The following is a 19,901-nucleotide window of genomic DNA, read 5'->3' as shown; positions in this document are numbered from 1 at the left end:
CAAATTTTCAAATAGTTGTATCTCGGCCAAATATTGTCCTATCCTAACAAACCATACATCAGTGGAAAGCTTATTTATTCAGCTTTCAGATGATGTATAAATCTCAATTTCGGAAATTGACCCTTATGACTGGTTTTGTGGTCCAGAGTCACATATATAACGTGCTCTTGGACTTTATAATGACTGCATAATCTCACCCATTACAGTTATTTACTAAATAAATAAATGGACATTTAAAGTATTGTACATATTTTTAAAAAATATATAAAAACATTATATTATATTTTACACTACTGTTCCAAAATTTGGGGTCAATAAGAATTTTTAATGTTTTTAAAAGGTATTTTAAGCTAAATGCTTAGCAAGGCTGTATTTATTTCAGTAATATTTTGAAATGTTATTCAAAATAACAGTTTTCTATTTTAATATAATTTAAAATGCAATTTATTCCTGTGATGACAAAGCTGACATGTCAGCAGCCATTACTCCAGTCTTCAGTGTCACATGATCCTTCAGAAATCATTCTAAATCACAGAATCACACTTTTGAGCTCAAGAAACATTTATTTTACAACTCTTTTATAACTTTATCATAAATGTTGAAAACAGTTGAACCTCTTAATATTTTTCTGGAAATTTCAGAAGAACAGCATTTATTTGAAATGGAAATCTTTTGTAACATTATAATTGTATTTTCAATCAATTTATTGTGTCCTTGCAAAATAAAAGTATTAAAATAAAATAAAAAAAATTCCCACAACATCCTTTTGAACATTGGGGTATATTATAATAATATTCATAAAACATAATATTATACATTGCACATTGTAGGAGATTGTTTGACAAAGTCTATTATACAGTCTAGACTCTAGAGGTAATTATACAAACATATTTGACCTTAAAATGCTGAGACTAACCAATTAGAATCAAGCATTCCAGAGAGTTGTGTAACTAAGTTAAATATTAAGCTTTAATCTTCAAAAGCGTGAATAATAAAAACAGAAGAAGAAAACAAATTGACTCTTATCAGGAGTTCAACAAAGCAAACAGACAAACTCACTGATTTGAATTACAGCTGTGAGGAAGAAAGGGAAGAGAAATCCCACCTTGAAAGTCTCTCTGTGTGTTTGGAGAGGCGCTGTTTCCCAGAAACACACTGGAGGGGTGAACTACAATTTCCTTCTTCTGACCCAGGACCCCCGTGACCTCTCGTGAGCCCCCGCCCTGCTCCAGTCGCAGGGTGAAGATGTTGTCATGGCGGTGAAGGCTGATGAAGACCCACTGGCCAAGGTTTATGCGATGACCTGTTAGCTTCAGAGAGTGAGCGCTGTCCCCAAGGTTAGCACGGACAGTGAGGTACCCATCTACTATCTGAGAGACAAGAAGATGGCACAGCATTACAGCTTTAAAACATTTTCAGATGTATTTGGACACTTGAATTTGAATGCAATTGAATTAGATGTTATTGCATTCATGTGCATCACTCACTTCCAGGATAATGAACTCGTTGGCATCACGTGAGGCCACGCTGAGCAGGCTGCCCACGGAGGAGCGGGTTCTCAGTAGGAAGTGAGCTTGGGTTTTGCGTGGACTTCCTCCACCTCTCAGCTGGTACCTCAGCACACTGTCTTTCTCAAATGACCACTCAGGAAGGGCTTTGTCACACTTGTGTCCACTATATCCAGGAAGGCAGTCACAACTGAAGGAGCCCCATTCCCCCAGACATTTCCCATGGACCCCACAGGAGGGTCCTCCAGCGGTCAGACACACACCATCTGTTAGGGCACATCCCGGGGTGCTGTTCTCACTCTCTGCTGCGCTGCCGAGGTCATACACCTGACAGAACACAGACACACGCACACATAGGCAGGCCTGAGTCAGCACAATCCTGAACATCATTGATCCATATCGACTCTGTCAGAAAGTGGCTCAGGAAAAACGATTGTAGATTCAACAATCGATTGTAGATTGTACAGGCTGCCCACGGAGGAGCGGGTTCTCAGTAGGAAGTGAGCTTGGGTTTTGCGTGGACTTCCTCCACCTCTCAGCTGGTACCTCAGCACACTGTCTTTCTCAAATGACCACTCAGGAAGGGCTTTGTCACACTTGTGTCCACTATATCCAGGAAGGCAGTCACAACTGAAGGAGCCCCATTCCCCCAGACATTTCCCATGGACCCCACAGGAGGGTCCTCCAGCGGTCAGACACACACCATCTGTTAGGGCACATCCCGGGGTGCTGTTCTCACTCTCTGCTGCGCTGCCGAGGTCATACACCTGACAGAACACAGACACACGCACACATAGGCAGGCCTGAGTCAGCACAATCCTGAACATCATTGATCCATATCGACTCTGTCAGAAAGTGGCTCAGGAAAAACGTCTGTTCCGTCCAAATAAAAGATTGTAGATTGGAACACGAAACACATTCAGTCTGAAAGATGTTTAACACTGACAGATTCATTCCCGAAATTTGAGTATAATTCATTTCTGCATTCATATGTAAAGATACAGTGGTCCGTATGTGAAAATTTTAGTGGTTTTATGAATGATTTTCAGCAGAATTCATTTTGCTTATGTTTTATGAATGAGGCCCATTGTCAATAAACTAGAAAGCATATTCTTCTCTGGTCACACTTTATTTTAAGGTTCAATTCTTGCCATTAACAAACCATTAACTACAACTTTTGCCTCAAACTCTAATAGTTATTAAAAAGGTAGTTGTTAAGTTTAGGTATTGGGTAGGATTAAGGATGTAGAATATGGTCATGGAGAACATGTGCTTTATAAGCAATATAAAGATTTACAAATAATCCGTCCAAATAGAATTAGTGCCTACCAAATCCACTGAAAATAGCATACTGAAAATAAAAACCAAACACGCCCAAATTACACACTTTTTTTGGAGTGTGTGTTTGTGTATGTATTTTTTGGTAATATTTACCACAATCTCTTGCACAATGAAAGAAGAGTAGTCTGTAATAGTTAATTTTCAACTTTTTCAGTTTAGAAAAAATGCAGATAAATGCATTGCTACCACAGAATTTAAAGGGGTCATATGATGCGATTTCAAGTTTTCCTTTCTCTTTGGAGTGTTACAAGCTGATTGTGTTGCGCTTGTCGGAAGGAGGGACTTTGTAGAAAACGAAGCATTTGAGAGAGGCGGGGCATAGAGGACTTCCAATAATGTACAGTATTTTAAAAATAATGTGTTTTTTGAACATTAAAGCATGTCAACATATTCTGTTACACCAAATACACAAAATAATGATCTTTAAAAAAAGCATCATATGACCCCTTTAAGCAGGCAAGTAATGTTAAATAGTAATGTATTTTAAGGTAATGATTTTAGCTAAACGCTTAAAGGCAAATGCAAACAACATTCTCATAATGAGAAGTTATGATTTAATTTTATGATGTGGGACACAACTTTTCCCATTATCAGTGAAGTACATACTTCCAGCACTTAATACAAGTATTTAAAAATTCATTTAACTTGCTTTGTTTTCCTCCAGAAAGCTACACTATACAGAACTGACTTAAAAAGTTCAAAACAAAGTAGCACCTAGATGAATAAACATATTTACACTGGTTTTACCTGACTGTCCACCACCAGGTTCCTCATGCATCCCACAAATCCATTGTAATGGGGGTGTGACCTATGGAGTGAGTGTGTCTCTTTAATCCCACCCAGCTGGAGAGGCTGGTAGACATCCAAAAACCTGAAGAGAAATCAACAGATGTGGCATTTAGTTTACATCACAGCCAGAAACAATGATTTGCTACTTGCTATTGCTAGTTAAAGGCAGAAGGTATTCTAGAGTGCATTTATAAGACAAATATTTGTATATGCCAGAGTGAAAGATAAGTTAACAACATTTGATGTGTTGTCCTGGAAAAGAAAGACACTAGCATATAGATGGGCTAAAGGTATGAGGCCGTGACATTCTGATGCCATCAAAAATCCACAAAACTCTAGTTAACTTGGAATTTAATAAAATTGGGAATCCTGGACAGCATGCAAATGGTCTAAGTGGATATTTTCAGCAGGGTATTTCTGTAAATACAAAAATCTAATTTGACCTTTCACTGCCTGGCGTCTCTCCGGAGGCCTTGCACACCGACTGATCAATCTCAAACATCTCAGCTCCCAAGCCTTCCACTTCGTTCACCATGACACCAGAGCACTGGTCCAGAATCATCTGTACCATCTACACAAACACACACACAATGATTTAACTTCAAGGCAAAGTATTACACCATCTGAGTGCACGAGACGTCACGTTTCATAATGGAATATTTTAGACCCAAATCCCAGAGGGTGATAAAGCTCACAATCTGCTTTACCCAGGGTGAACCTCAAAGCTATGTGATGATCTGGACTCTCTGACAGCTTCATGTTTCAATGAAATTGAGGTGAGGTTGAGAACATTATAAAAATCAAACAAAAATTCCTCCAGGAATGGCAAATGCCCAGTGTCTCACCCTGGTCACAAGCCCTTCATTTCAATCGACGCTCATACCTTGCCATCGCTGATGATGTCCAGGTGATGCCAGCGGCGGTCTGTGACAGCAGCTCTCATGGGCAGCTGCAGTGTTAGGGTCCCCGAACCGTGATTCACACTCAACACAGGAACTCCATTTTTCAGCTCTAATGAAAGAAACAGAATCATGGAATTTCATTAGAAGACACACGGAATATTAATATGAGTGCCAAGAGGTACACTGTACCATTCCAAAATTTTGGGTTGGTAAAATGTTCTAATGTTTTTGAAAGAAGTCTCTTATGCTCACCAAGGCTGCATTTATTTGATAAATATACATTAGAAAGAGTAATATTGTGAAATATTACTACAATTATTATGTTTTAATATGTAATTTATTCCTGTAATGGCAAAGCTAAATTCTCAGTAGCCATTACTCTAGTCTTCAGTGTCACATGATCTGTCAGAAATAATTTGAATTTGCAGATTTGGTGCTCAAAAACATTTTTAATGATTAACAATGCTGAAAATATTTGTGCTGCATAATATTTTTGTGGAAACTGTGAATTAACATGAAAAAAGGGCAGTTCTGGGCCTGAAGACTTGTGTAACTTGTCTTGTTTGTGCCACGAACATGAATAACACCTCAAAATCATGCAGATTTTTGTCCAGATGATTATAACATGGCAAAACAATCACATAGATTTGACCCCAGGCGATTTGGTGCCACTAGTACACTTCACCTTTAACAAGTTCTCAAACTCATCATAGGAAAGCATATGACACTGGTACCGCAAACACATGTGACATGAAAGTCTAATGCTGTTTTATGCCCCCTAAGATTGGTTTTGACCCCAGCAGTAAAAAATGCTTATTCGCAATCAATTTGTGGTCAGTTTGAAATTGCTGTCACTGCAGTGGAGGGTTTTGGCCCCAGTTCAATAAAAACATGTACCAAACTGATGATGTAAGCTTATGCAAGGCCACAGGAGGGTCGTTTCCTGAAATCATATGACCAGTTGCACAATACAGTATTGGACAGGTGGCACAGAATCTGAATATGTGACCTTCACCGGTGACTTGGGGTCAAGATCAATGCTGACCCAATCCCCATTCACACCACTGCTGACCACACACATTTACAAACATCTATAATTAATGGCTCACTTTAGATTGTGTTTGTTGCCATTAATCGATTTTAGTAACACAATTAATTGGTAGAGGAAATTAATGTCATGCAGTATAAGAAGAGAACCTTAAATTATGATGGCACTACAACAGATGTTTTCTCCATTATTGAGATTGTTTTTAAAGGCTTTGTTCAGGTTCAGGCCCCCCAGCGGAACAGTAAATGTTTACATATAGTATACATAGTTTTTTCCCATCATTCAGAATATGGTGCATATGGTATTGTTAACTAATATTAAGTGAATTAATTTTTGGCAATTTAAATAAATCTGAAACAAAATAAAATATAGATTAAAATTTAGATAAAACATTTTAAATTCGAAATGTTGCCCTAGGAACTAGTTGAAATAAGTGTAAGTACTAAAATGTACTAAAACTAAAAGTAATCTAAAAATAAATATGACTTGAAATAAAAATAAATCTATTTATAAATATAAATAAATAAATGATAAAAATGACAAAAGCACAGAACAAAATTACTAAAACTATTCACTATGTAAAAAAACTGTGAAATGCGACAATTATGCATACAATACATACCCAGTGCAATGAAGTCCTCTTTTTCTCCGGGCTGAGGTGTTCCCATTGGGCCATTGTAGAACAGCAGGCCATTGCCTGCTTCTGTGATGAACTCCAGAGAGATGTGGCTCTGGAAGCAAGGCCTTATGGGAGGGAACCAAGCATAACCATTCCCAAGGAAACTGTGCTTGGTTTGCTGGCATTCTGGTCCATCAAACATAGGGGGACATTTACACCTGCAGCAGAGCGGTAGATCAGCCATTGCTTTCCCAAAAGTGAAAATGCATTATATGAATAAACAACATTTATTCTATCATACAGAAAAACAAGCAATTATTAACAAGACTTGAGTGCTAGAACGCTAGTCTGTTTTACCTGTAGCCTATTTCACTATCCACACAGGTGCCTCCATTCAGGCAAGGGTTGAGTGAGTATGAAGAGCAGTGCAGATGAACGCCCTCTTGAGCGAGGCAGCCACACTGAGCGCTCGCTTTGGCTGAGACAGACACCAAAGAGACATTCCCATTGTTCAGTGTTTTAGGGGTGTCACTGAATGTCACCTTGCTAGAGCAGCCACCTGTCTGACCACAGGCTGCATAGGTGCACTCGTCCACCCCGACCTGTAGAATGGTCACACCCAGAGCAGACTCCAACTGAAAGACAACAACAAATCTTATTTAATTACTTACTAGATTAATGTTACTTCCACAACGTTCCTTTTTTACTATATTTGTTGATTGATACATTTTTTAAATGATTTTTTTTCTACACATAAGCAAAACTGCACAACATATTGAAACAGTCGGCCACCCAACATTACTACAACTAGATAGTAGGGCTGGACAATAATTCAATATCAATATGCATCGCGATATAATTTTTTTCAATAATGGTGATATGACTTTTAACCACATTTCTGATATTTCGATATACATTACCAGTTACCCATACATTGATTTATTTGTGCCGTTTGACTTCGTTGAATAAACATGAGCACTGCACGTTTCAAAATCATAACACGGCGCGGGTGTTTTATATGAATGTATCTCTGAAGGGAATTGACTGTCTTCAGAAAAGTTTCGATGGCATTTTCATTTGATCTGATAAAGTAGCGTTCATGAGCGGAGCTGCTTTGATTACAGCCATTACTGGGGAAACCGCTAGTTTTATCACTCTAAAAGCGCTTTCTAAAAGAGTTTTCATTTTAAATAAGCCCGTCTCCAGTAACGTTTCCAGTTTTTGCTGTTGTTCAATTTTTTTGTTTTCTGCAGCGACTCTGAGCACTTTTCATACCCTTTTTTCTGGCTGAAGCACATTTGTTTCAATCTATAAGCATAATCAGCCTACACTACCAGTCAAAAGTTTTTGAACAGTAAGATTTTTAATGTTTTTTTTTTTTTTTTTAGAATTCTCTTCTGCTCACCAAGGCTGCATTTATTTGATCCAAAGTACAGCAAAAACAGTAAAATGTTGAAATATTTTTACTATTTAAAATTGCTTTCTATTTGAATAGATTTTAAAATGTAATTTATTCCTGGGATCATACATAGGTACATTTTCAGCATCATTACTCCAGTCTTCAGTGTCACATGATCCTTCAGAAATCATTCTAATATGCTGATTTGCTGATTATCAATATTTAAAACAGTTGAGTACATTTTTTTTTCAGGATTCTTTGATGAATAGAAAGATCCAAAGATCAGCATTTATCTGAAATAAAAAGCTTTTGTAACATTATACACTATTCCATTCAGTATAATTTTTTTTTTTTGGGAAAGAAATTTTAGAAATTAATACTTTTTTTTTTCAAGGATGCTTAAAATTGATCAAAAGTGATGATAAAGGCATTTATAATGTTACAAAAGATTTCTATTTCAGATAAATAGTGTTCATATCAATATCGGAATTATATCGTATCGACCAAAATTAAGAAATATACCGTGATATCAATTTTGGCCATATCGTCCAGCCCTTCTAGATAGCAAATTAAATTAAATAAAAATGAAAAGGTAAAATACAAAATACATTCAAGTAAATGTTATCTTTTAATTTTAACATTTTCATTGACTTTACTTAATTATTGTTTTCCCTACCATTTAACCTGTTGTATTTCCTTTATTTTACCAGCCAATATTCAATTATAAATAAAAGAACACCTTAGTCATTCTACTGAATGAAATAAAATGAAATGAAATAAAATAAAATAAAATACTATCATATGGAAAAAACAGCTTGGAAACATAGTAAAGGAAATGCCATACAGGTTTGGAACAACAAGAGCATAAAAATTGAATGACTACATTTTATTTTTTGTTGAACTATTTCTTTAGCATAATTTTTTTTTTTATCCAAATACATTTTACAATTTACAAGAGGAACAATGCAACACAAGTGATTCACCATAATAATTTCTGTACATGTGTTGTTAGTTTGAGTATGTTTGTTTGTTCTGGACTCAAGGGCAGTCCATCACATCCCTCAGCAGCGGCTCTAAAAATGTCAGAGCAGCTTCCTGTGTAGTGCATCAACATCATCTCGGTGAGAGCATTAGCACCACGCTGGGCTGTGAAGAGCGCCCACTCTACACCTGATTTATAGACTGGTGGATGCTGCACAGGGAGCAACATGTTCTTTCTATCCATTCCTCCCTCACTCTCTTTCAGAAACCCTGCTCGCCTCCCCGGCCCAAAGCGACAGCCCACCATCTCATACCTTACATGGAAATGAAATATTTATTGACCCGTTGCAAAGTGTGTCTCTGAGTGCAGGTGTGAGACGCATGTAAATGTGAACGGCTTCATCGACCCCATGTCTGTGCCTATGTGAGAAACACAGGAGACGTGGATTGGTGTGAAAGTGTGAGTTTTTGTGCACTTGTCTTTGTCACCTTAGCTTTGTGCATTGCCACATAGCCGTGGAGTTTCTCAGGCTTGTAGTATGGCGAGCCATGGGCGGCAAACCACACGCTGAGGTGATGCTGAGCTGGCTGGCTGCCACTAGCCAGGCTGAAGACATCAACATTCTCCATATCAGTCTGGAAGAGGTCGGACAAGAGGCGGCGGAGACGCACGTATCGGCTCTCCTCATTCATTGATGCTCGGAAAAACTCATTTACAGTCAGGTCTGTGCAAGACAAACGCACACAAAAATAATTTGATTTCAATGTAAAACCCAAGCATATTTAGTAAAATGGTCACATCTGTTCCTTAACATTTTTGAACAACTTAAAATGTTCCTTGTTCCAAAATTTTGTAGTTTTTTTAGCCATATGTTTTTCTCTCTGACCCTATTTTGTAAGATTTTTTCGCTTCTATGCTAAGACTTCTATGCAAATGTGAAATGAGTAAGAGCACTTACTCTCAGGCTGCGGATTGCATTATGCTCATTCATCAATATCAGCCTGCATTACACGTGACAGATTTACAAAATCTGCATTCAAATGTGATGCACAAACATTTAAGGTCAAACCAAATGATTGGGCATAAAAATAGGCAAGTTTTTAAAATGAAATACAGGGATGCAAATGCTACGCATTTTTTAAATGCATTTGGGTTTCTAATATAAGATATTCAATGATTTAAGAATGATGCATTCAAACTTTTTATCAAATTGTTTTCTTTCAATTAGCAAAGGTTTTGTTTTTTTGGAACTGACTACTTGTAGTCTTCATTGATCTGAGCTTATACACCTCAGTTTTTGAGTGAAAAAAATAGAGGTGCATAAGCTTTACATTACATTTACATTTAGTCATTTAGCAGACGCTTTTATCCAAAGCGACTTACAAATGAGGACAATAAAAGCAGTCAAAACTAACAAAAGAGCAACAATATATAAGTGCAAATATATAATATAATATATATATATTATACACACACACAAAGAAAAAGAAGTAGATAGAATAGAAAAAATAGAAAGCAAGTGTTTTTTTTTTTATAAAAAAAGAAGATAAATATAGATAAAGTAGAATTAAAATAGAATAGAAAGTGCTAGAGTTAGAGGGCCAAATAAAGGTGGAACAGATGTGTTTTTAGTCGTTTCTTGTAGATGGCTAAGGACTCAGCTGCTCGGATTGAGTTGGGCAGGTCATTCCACCAGGAGGGAACAGTTAATGAAAATGTCCGTGAAAGTGATTTTGTGCCTCTTTGAGATGGCACAATAATATGCCGTTCACTTGCAGAACGCAAGCTTCTAGAGGGCACATAACTCTGAAGTAATGAATTTAGGTAAATGGGTACAGAGCCAGTGGAGGTTTTGTAGGCAAACATTAATGCCTTGAATTTAATGCGAGCAGCTACTGGTAGCCAGTGCAAATTGATGAACAGAGGTGTGACATGCGTTCTTTTTGGCTCATTAAAGATTAATCTTGCAGTGGCATTTTGGATTAATTGTAGAGGCTTGATAGAAGTGGCTGGAAGACCTGCCAAGAGAGCATTGCAATAGTCCAGCCTGGATAGAACAAGAGCTTGAACAAGGAGTTGTGTTGCATGTTCTGAAAGAAAGGGCCTGATCTTCTTAATGTTGTATAAAGCAAATCTACAGGACTGGGCAGTTTTAGCAATGTGGTCTGAGAAATTCAGCTTATCATCAATCACAACTTCAAGGTTTCTAGCTGTTTTTGAAGGAGTTATTGTTGATGAGCCTAACTGGATGGTGAAATTTTGATAAAGTGGTGGGTTTGTTGAAAACACAAGCAGTTCTGTCTTAGCCAGGTTGAGTTGAAGGTGATGGTCCGTCATCCAACAAGAAATGTCTGTTAGACATGCTGAGATGCGAGCAGCTACTATAAGTTCAGATCAATTAGGCCTATGACCAATCAGTTACAAAAAGAAATACAAAACGTAATGACTAACTGAAATAAAACAAGCTGATAAAATACTGAATCCAACATGTTGTAATAATATAGCATAATGAGTAAATTATAAGCATTTTTTGTAGGCCATTCATTATTGACCGGGAAAATCCTGTCACACAACGGTTAAATATAACACTAATGTAAGTTTATGATTAAGAATGAATAGATTAATAAATCAAAACAAAAATGAGCTCGTCTATATTATTAAGATATTAGTTTTTGGAAAGGAAGAGTCACTCACTGGCCAGTCTGATTGACCCAGCATTCCTCAGCGCGTCCTCCTCCAGCTCCATCACCGTGACCTCGGCCGATGAGGTGACGTCAGGCCAGCTCTTATCTGCCACCCTCACCTGCAGGCTGAAGAATCCAGATGGTGTTCCCTCTCGGATGCTCAGCTGACCGGTGTTTTGGTTCAGGCTGAACTGCCTGTGTGGGTTCATGTTCAATGGAGCAAAAGGATGAGAATTACAAAAGGATGCATGGCTCAAGATTCAACTTGTGATCATCTCAATTAACCACCTTTAAATATTTATAATTTAAGTTTAATGTTTGTAGTGATTATAATTCTGATACCTAGTCATGTAGCGTCCTTTAAAATATAGTTACCATAGTAACATTCTAAGTCAGTTAAATTCAGTTAGTTGCCTTATTTAAGTAGAACTTCACACTAGTCTTGTAGCAGCCATTCATCTTGTGATCATCTGTAGAAAGCATTGTCTGTAAGTTTTTATGATTAATTTGTATTTAATTTGCTGAATTTATTGTTTATAAAGCTATGAAAGAACTATATATGATAAATAACAGTCAATTGAGACATTATTGTATTCTTAGAGATAACTATAGCTACACTATAATTCTCCTTTCTGTAGTTTCACTCTGTTTCAACATACCGTCAACGTGGTTTGGAATAAAGCGGCATTCTCCCACAAGTCTACGTGTTGGAAAGAGTTTATCTATCTGTCTAACTTCGGGAAGAGAGACACCAAAGTGAGGGCAGAATAATAATAATAAGGATTAAATTGGAAATGTATAATTTACTCATGCAGTAAATTAGGATGTTTAGGAGAATGCGTGGAATATAGTGTACAAGACATAGAAGGAAGCCTTTTATAATACTTTAATGTTGCTTTTTTGTTTTTGCTGGAATTCAACAGTACAAAGAGCAATGTCAACATTCTGTCTAACATCTCTGTGTTTGACGGAAGAAAGAAAATCATATGGGTTTGGACCAGCATGAGGGTGACAAAACTGTGTCAGAATTTCCATTGTTGGGTGAACAATCCCATTAAACTCAGACAAACAGTAACTGGAGATTCATTCCAAGGTTCATTCCTGCATCATCACACATGAGAGAGCAGCACTGATGCTGTAAGATGACTCAAGCTGTATTATTAATGGTAGTGTGTATATCAGTGAAAGCACTTATGCCAACTCCTGTCTCCATCTCCAGATGTGATGACCATGACATGGACACTTTTGCTGTTTTGGATAAGAGAATCCAGGAACAGCTGGGCTGCACCAATCTCTCTTTCACTCTCTCTCTTTTGTATGGATACACGCCTTCTCTGTCTAGGTCACAGTTGTATTATCTCTCCTGCATTTTTAAGTGTTGTCTTGTGCACATTTTTCTTGCTTTTATGTATAAACCATCACTAAATTGTTCTTTTGAACTTTTCCACAAAAATACTGAGAAGCACAACCGCCTCCCTGACCATATCCACCATCCTGAATTTGCATTTTCTCACATAAACTAAAGCACATAGTAATGCAAGAGTTGATTCTAGGGTTTGTGGTCATTTTTTGGAATGTTTTGCATAAGCTTAAAAATAATTGGAAAATAAGACTCGCAATGTTATTGGCTGTTGCTCATGTCTCTCTTGGAACCAGATTTAAAAATGTATTGTAGCATCTGTGATTGCAGACTAGTGTGAGTGACGAGCTTCTGTCTTGTAGCATGAGCTAAAAGGACAAGGACACAAAATGAAAATGACACGTCTATTAAAGCAACACTGGTTTATGGCTCTTAATATGGTGTTTGCTATGAACCTATGTTTGGCCCTGTAACTTCAAACATTGTGCAGCAAGGTCGCTAAACTCACAGTAGTCACACAGCTCAAATTAAATTCAATCATGTTCATATAACAGGAATAGAGTTCCACCTCGATGGTAACCTTCAGCTCCGGTGCCAAATTAGGTACTTAACTGTCAAGTAAGCAAATGAAAAACTGCTTGGATCGAAGCTACGCTCTCAGTGCCAAGAGATGTTTCACACTAGCTAGCATCAAACTGCTAATGTATTAATGTGTTAATTATCCAAATTAATGAGAGCAGATCCTCCACAACACACTGTTGGGCACAGCTTTGGATGGAACTTGAAATAGACTGTGATTGAACTCAAGACTAAACTGATTGAGTTGGCATTGCTTGCTGGAGTGTTAGCATAATCACTTTGCTTAAAGGTGCCATCGCTGGCATGAGCCACAGAGTCTGGTTTGGACAAAGACCATCACTTAGATGCAGCTCATTAGAGAGAACCTCTAGCCAACGTAATCTTTCTTATCAGTTTACTAGGAGAGAACCTGTGTATCACTTCAGAGTGAATTTTAAAATTAAAAAGGTGAGTGACAGGCAAGATGTCAGTAAGCTAATATTCCGTGCTCCGCACGCTCTCATCCTTTATCTTTCTCTCACTTTTGTTATTTTTTTCTTCTCTTGTAAGTGTCACTTGACACAGTAGAGTTTGAATCAAACTTCAATAGAAAATCAAAGCACCTGGGGGGTTTGCCTTCGAACTTGTAAACCTTCTCGCTCCAATCATCAAGATCAGGGGATTGAACCTGTCCTAGCACCGTCGTGGGGAGCGTACCTGGGGAAAATACATAATGAGGTTAGAGAAAAGCTACCTCCATCCAGGCTGTGCGACACCTGGGGCGATGCACGTGTGTGGGTGGGCGGAGGAGACATATCTTTAAAAAGATAAGCAAAAAGCAGAGCATTTCATTGGCACATTTGGACCCCACTTAAACAGCACAGTGGGGGGGGATGCAATGCTATTAGCATGCAGCATTGCCATTTCTCCAAAAGGCAAAACGAAATGCTGTAATCCTGTTAGTCATGAAATCAACATCCTTTAAAATGGCTCCTGTTTATGTGCCTCTTAAACCTGGGATTTAAAGTAAATTGTTAGCATCATGCCATGTTTGAGTTACATGACGAATTTGTATTAAAAGGCTAATGCATTTCCATCAGAGAAAAGAGAAAAATGCTAAAAATATATCATCAAGTAATATTATATTCCTTTCCTAAAATGTGATACATTAAGAAGACTTAAAAAAACATAGTGTTTTGGGAATATACCATGGCAGTACCAAAGTTTTTCTTACACATTTACCATGAAATATTTTTAAGTACCTTAAAGTAATACCATAGTATTTTGGAAGTGAAGCATGGTACTACCATGGTATTCTGGACATGTAGCAATGGCAATACCATCGGTTTTTACACATTTACCATGGTATATTTTGAAGTACTTTTGAGAACCAAGCAAATATCATGCTAAATTAAAATGCTAACACTTTCAAAAAGTGCAACCATGGTATTTTGCACAATGGTAGTATCATGGTATACTTGGAAGTACCATAAAAAAACATAGTATATTAATTCCAGTACCATGGTATGTATCAAAGTATCATAAGGGATGTAAATGACATCCAGCTGAATTTCAGTACCATAGTAGCAAGATTGTGACATTTATTTGGAACATACCCTGTAAGTTGTACACTATGAACTCGCTGTGTCCAGGTGCATGGGGATGGTCATTTTTATCTCCAATTATGACGGTGAGTGTACTGCTGGAGCTCATTGGTGGAGAGCCGCTGTCAATCATCAGGATGGGGAGAAGATACTGCTTCTGCTGTTCCCGGTCAAAGCTGCGGAGAGCGGTTATCATGGCACTGCCGTTCCGCAAATCAGTCAAGTTGAAATTAGTAACGTCAGAGGTCAGCATCAGCAGACGAATGGAAAAAGGCCCTCCATTGGATGATGTGTCCCTGTCAATAACATGCAACAGAATGGATGTGTCGTTCATGTGAACGACCTGTGGCGCAATAGTGTTCTCCCACAGAATGGGCCGATATGGAGCCTCAAACTCTGGTCCATTGTCATTGACATCTTGTACGGTCACTATCACGATGGCAGAGCCAGTCAGAGCAGGGCTGCCCATGTCTGTGGCCAGGATCATAAGCCTATGTTGAGACACCTTCTCCCTGTCCAGAGAGTCCGCTACTACCACCCAACCGCTCTTATCCACCAGGAACTGCTGAAAGGAGTCAGATTCTGGGGCGATGCTGTATGTGAACCTCCCATTTTGACCAGAGTCCAGATCCATGGCTGTCACCTGTGTCACGATGGTGCCTATTGGAACATCTTCGAACATGGATCCCGCCTCGTAGAACTGTGGGAAGAAGACTGGAGCGTGGTCATTGGAGTCTTCCACCTGAATGATGGAGTAGGCCAGGCTAAAGAAGTCAGCATCCTCCACTTTGACTGTCAAGTTGAACGTGCGCTCATGTGGCTTTTCAAAGTCAATCTTCTTCTTTAGCCTCACTATGCCACGACGGTTCACCTTGTCGGTCTCGATGAAGAATTTGCGGTCTTCATCTCCACCAATGATGCTAAACGTCATGACCGAATTTTCACCTTCATCACCATCGGTGGCAGCCACTACCACTACCTCACTGTTGATGTCCAAGTTTTCTGGCATAGAGGCCATGTAGACCCTCTGGGTGAACACTGGAGGATGGTCATTGACGTCAGAGACTATGATGGTGGCTGTTCCTGTGCCTGAAAGTCCTCCTCCATCATGAGCTTCTACCACAACGAGGTATCGATCCACCACTTCCCTGTCCAAAGAGCGAAGAACAGTATAGATTGTGCCAGTGGCTGGGTTGATGGAGAAGAGGTTCAGATTGATCTCATTGCGCACATTCTGCACAATTCTGTAGGTAAGGATAGCATTCTTCCCAGCTTTTGGATCATCTAGATCGGTGGCTCGCATCTCCATTATGGAAGTGTCTGCTGGGGAGTTCTCAGGCACGTGACCCAAAAAGCAGTTGTCCGTTGCACACAGGAAAACAGGTGCATTGTCATTGATATCCTGCACTTCGACTAGAACATCAGCAAACCCGGTAAGACCTGCCCCATTCTCATCAGTGGCAAGTACCAGGAATTGCCATGCCGAACGAACCTCGCGATTTAAACGACGTTGGGCAAAGATCCTACCGTTCATCTCATCTATGGTGAATTCGCTACCAGCTCCCTGCCCATGTAGAGAATACCGCACTGCACGCTGGTCCGCCTCCTGATCTGGATCCATGGCTGAGACCTGTGTGAAGAACAGATGGGAAAAAACAGGCGTGCATTTTAGAATTCAACACACTTGTCACAGAACATATGAGGCAATTAAAAGTTAATAGTCACAGCAAAGGAATGCCGATAGTTCTCTCCACCTCTTTTCCGGTATGTTTATGCAAAGCCTTTGAAGTCTATTTTTTACTCTGACAGCACAATAGACAGCAATATTGAGACGCACTAGCAGAGAATGACAACCGTAGCAAGATGTGTCCAAATATTCAATTCAAATCTTTCTAAGCTTTAAACTACATGAGTACATTAATAAACCCATAACGAAACTGGAACTTATTTATAGCACATGTACAAGACACTCACAAAATTATTTCATAGCTCTTTAAAAAGGTTGATATTCTTCTCTGCAACATTATTGCCTTTTTCATTCAACTACATGTGTCTGTTTGAGTATTTTAACCCCTCACCTCTAGTACAAGGACAGGAAGCTCTGCAAGTTCCTCCATGACGCTAGCGTGGTACTCAGTCTGAGTGAAAAGGGGTGCCTCATCATTCTGGTTGATGACGTTAATGACAACCATTGTCTGGTTTTCCCATTTTCCATCCGACGCGACCAGCCGTAACTCGTAGCGCTGCACCTGCTCATAGTCTAGACGCTGGGCAATGAAGATCGTGCCAACCTCTGGCTCCACATCGAACGTGCCCATGGTGTTCCCGGAGGTAATCTGGTACCGCAGTTTGGCATTGGCACCTGTTTGGGGGGTTTGGGAAGTGTTAGCATTCTAGGAAGTGTTAAGCTTGGCTGAGCTGGATAAAAAGAGAATGTCAGTATTAATCTGTGCTCATTTGATGAGGATTACATAAAGGACAAGAAAGCTCTAATGCACACAGGCATGATATTATTGTGCTTAAAAACTGAAATCAACATACATATACACATAACAAATGTCACACAGACGGTTTTGTACATATTTTACACTTTTTTTTGTTTACACTTTTTCTAAGTCAATGCATCATTAAACAAATCCAATTTGATCCTTTGAACATGGCAGTTTCATTATAAAAATGATACACCAAATGTTTAATAACCTATCTCTGCTGATATATGAAATCCCATACATCTGAATATACTGTATGTACTGATATATTAAATCTCCCCAACTTGACCCCAAATGGCTTTATCCACACTGCAGGTCGGCTCTAGTTTCGCGCCAGCTCTGTTTACCAGTCCGGATCGTATTCTATGAGACAAACACCATCTGGGTGTGATGTGTGAGGATTTCATTAGAACGTGTCATGCTCATCCTGGCTACGGCCATCACAGTTGTGAAGTGTGATATGCTGTGACACTTGCTGAGGGGAGCTCCAGTGATTTTGCCAAAAGCAAGCTTCCTTAATGACTAGCTGGGCCATATGGTGGCCCTCCCCACAGCGCCACCATAGGCCAACCAGTTTAAACCTAACTATGTGATCTATAGAATGGTCATTGGTGATGAAAGACAGCTGAAAGTCCAGGAGACCTTGTGCTCATTCGGCTGTTGAAGAAAGTTCGGTGTGTTTTACATATTCCATCTTTGAAATCAGTCTGGAGTTTAATGAACAGCTCAGAGAGGGCACTGCTAATCAGCTTTAGGAAACACTTAACAGGACCATAAAATTCCTTCTCTCCTGCAAATCAGCTCCTAATTATTCTTATTCCCCATTTTCATCCCCAGCGTAATAAGAAATATTGCATTTTAATGGCGATCTCATTCATTGTGCCTTTCAAAGCAGGAAGGGGACAGAGGGGCATCAAGCTTCGATTTGCATTCCCCTTCATGACAGTTGTGAGATATTAGCTGTCACTCAGCTCCGGACCGTCCATCCAGCCGTGGCAGGTCACGTCACCCTTCTCACCTCCACGGCGGCGCAGGCGTCTCATCATTAATGAGCTATCGGACACCTGCACGTCTCCATCCCTCTGCCCCTGTCTCCTTCGCTTCAGTCTGTTTGTTGACACGGCTCCACGCCACACATAATTTGTCATGCATATGTAACAGGTGAAGCCACGTCGCCGTGAGAGACACCGTGCTCCCGCCTGTTTGTTTATGTTGACAGATGAGCCGAAGTCGCCATGCCCTGATGGAAATCAGGTGAGGAATCGTGTCACCGAGATGTGTGGAGGTGACAGCTTGGAATATTCTACAGGCAGAGGATGAGAAATGAGGGGGTGGGCAGACAGGCAGTCTGCCACGCTACATTGGACGGATAGGTGATTTGTCGAAGCGTGTCGTGCTCAGATTAACAGGAGCGACTCTATGGCTGTCGGAGGAAAGAGCGACGGACCGAATGTTCCAACAGGACAAAATCAAGAGTAGAAGTCCCTCCAGAATATGCAAATTTAACTGACCACCGAGAGTTCGCTTGACTAATTCATAGCCGCTCATGCATTCACATGGTTTCAGCAGCTAAGGTGAAGTTTTCAGGCAGTGTTGAGATTGTCTGAAGGATATGGAGCTCTCTAAAGACATAAATAAAACATTTATTAAACAGCCAAGTTTCATTTCAGAGGTCAAACAATGCATAGCATTAAGGTAAAGTACGCTGTCAGCAATGCTTGTACACATGCTAATTTTGGCATCTTACATTACAGGGACAAAAAAATACAGGCTGTCTTGTGTAAAATGGTGTAATGCTGATAGTTACATCATTGCAAAGTCTGTGTGCTATTGAAATAAACATGAACTTCCCCTGCAGTTTCAACTTGCCCTTGAGGGGTTCAGCATACTTTGGTAACAATACCAAAAGTATGCTGCTGTGCGGTGCGGATTGGATAACAAAAATGGTATGTTGTCCCTATTTCTGCCTCTCGGTGCTATCTTAAAGAGAATAGGGTTTGTCAGAAAATTTAAATTCTGTCAGCATTTACTCGACCATTTAAAAAAGTTATGTGAAATAAAAGTTAACCCGAAATAATATATGTATTAAAATGACAAAAGCATACAACAAAGTTACTACAAATTTAACTAAAAGTAAATTACTATCTATATTTATTTTTTAAAAACCATGTCAAAATATTTAAACTACAGAAGCCTGTAAAATATGTAACCGGCATCAAACATAGTGCATCAATATCAAATAAGATAAGAACTACAGGGGATAACAAAACATTTAGATTTTGGACATTCCTCATGACTCTTCCTCAAGTCATGGAATAAAGAACCTTTTAATGGCATTAAAGTGGTGCCATATGGAAAATAGCACTCAGAATAAAACAATAGTCACTGGCAGAATTCACATTTTTGGGTGAACTAATTCTTTAAAAAACTTTTTTTTTTCGTTTGACTGACAAACAATATACGAATGAATCTGTGCAGCTTGTTTAATTCACTTGTTATTTTCTTTCTCATTTAATCTCTGGTTACGCCACCTGGTAAATCCTCTCGAGAGTTTTGTCAAAAATCTACCATTACACATTACTTTTATCATTTCAGTATATTTTTCAAAAGTGTAGAGC

General features: G+C 39.0%; 1 protein-coding gene across 1 annotated transcript in view; it reads right to left on the bottom strand.

Moving 5' to 3' along the window:
* The window catches only part of LOC107600533 (neural-cadherin-like), a 64,710-nt gene that overhangs the window by 5,874 nt on the left and 38,935 nt on the right, over nucleotides 1–19,901 (bottom strand). The window contains exons 15-26 of the mRNA XM_016292464.1: nucleotides 16,873–17,156; nucleotides 14,807–16,424; nucleotides 13,814–13,907; nucleotides 11,283–11,467; nucleotides 9,077–9,312; nucleotides 6,565–6,842; nucleotides 6,211–6,425; nucleotides 4,522–4,649; nucleotides 4,082–4,209; nucleotides 3,597–3,720; nucleotides 1,488–1,835; nucleotides 1,106–1,370 (exon numbers count right to left, since the gene is read on the bottom strand). Coding sequence (XP_016147950.1) covers nucleotides 1,106–1,370; nucleotides 1,488–1,835; nucleotides 3,597–3,720; nucleotides 4,082–4,209; nucleotides 4,522–4,649; nucleotides 6,211–6,425; nucleotides 6,565–6,842; nucleotides 9,077–9,312; nucleotides 11,283–11,467; nucleotides 13,814–13,907; nucleotides 14,807–16,424; nucleotides 16,873–17,156 — 3,903 coding nt within the window. The remainder of the gene's footprint in view (nucleotides 1–1,105; nucleotides 1,371–1,487; nucleotides 1,836–3,596; nucleotides 3,721–4,081; nucleotides 4,210–4,521; nucleotides 4,650–6,210; nucleotides 6,426–6,564; nucleotides 6,843–9,076; nucleotides 9,313–11,282; nucleotides 11,468–13,813; nucleotides 13,908–14,806; nucleotides 16,425–16,872; nucleotides 17,157–19,901) is intronic.

The sequence above is a fragment of the Sinocyclocheilus grahami genome, unplaced genomic scaffold (genome assembly GCF_001515645.1).
Source record: "Sinocyclocheilus grahami isolate Dianchi unplaced genomic scaffold, SAMN03320097.WGS_v1.1 scaffold285.1, whole genome shotgun sequence".
Classification (NCBI taxonomy): Eukaryota; Metazoa; Chordata; class Actinopteri; order Cypriniformes; family Cyprinidae; genus Sinocyclocheilus; species Sinocyclocheilus grahami.
Note: the sequence above shows the minus strand (reverse complement) of the source record. Positions and strands in the feature narration are given on the sequence as shown.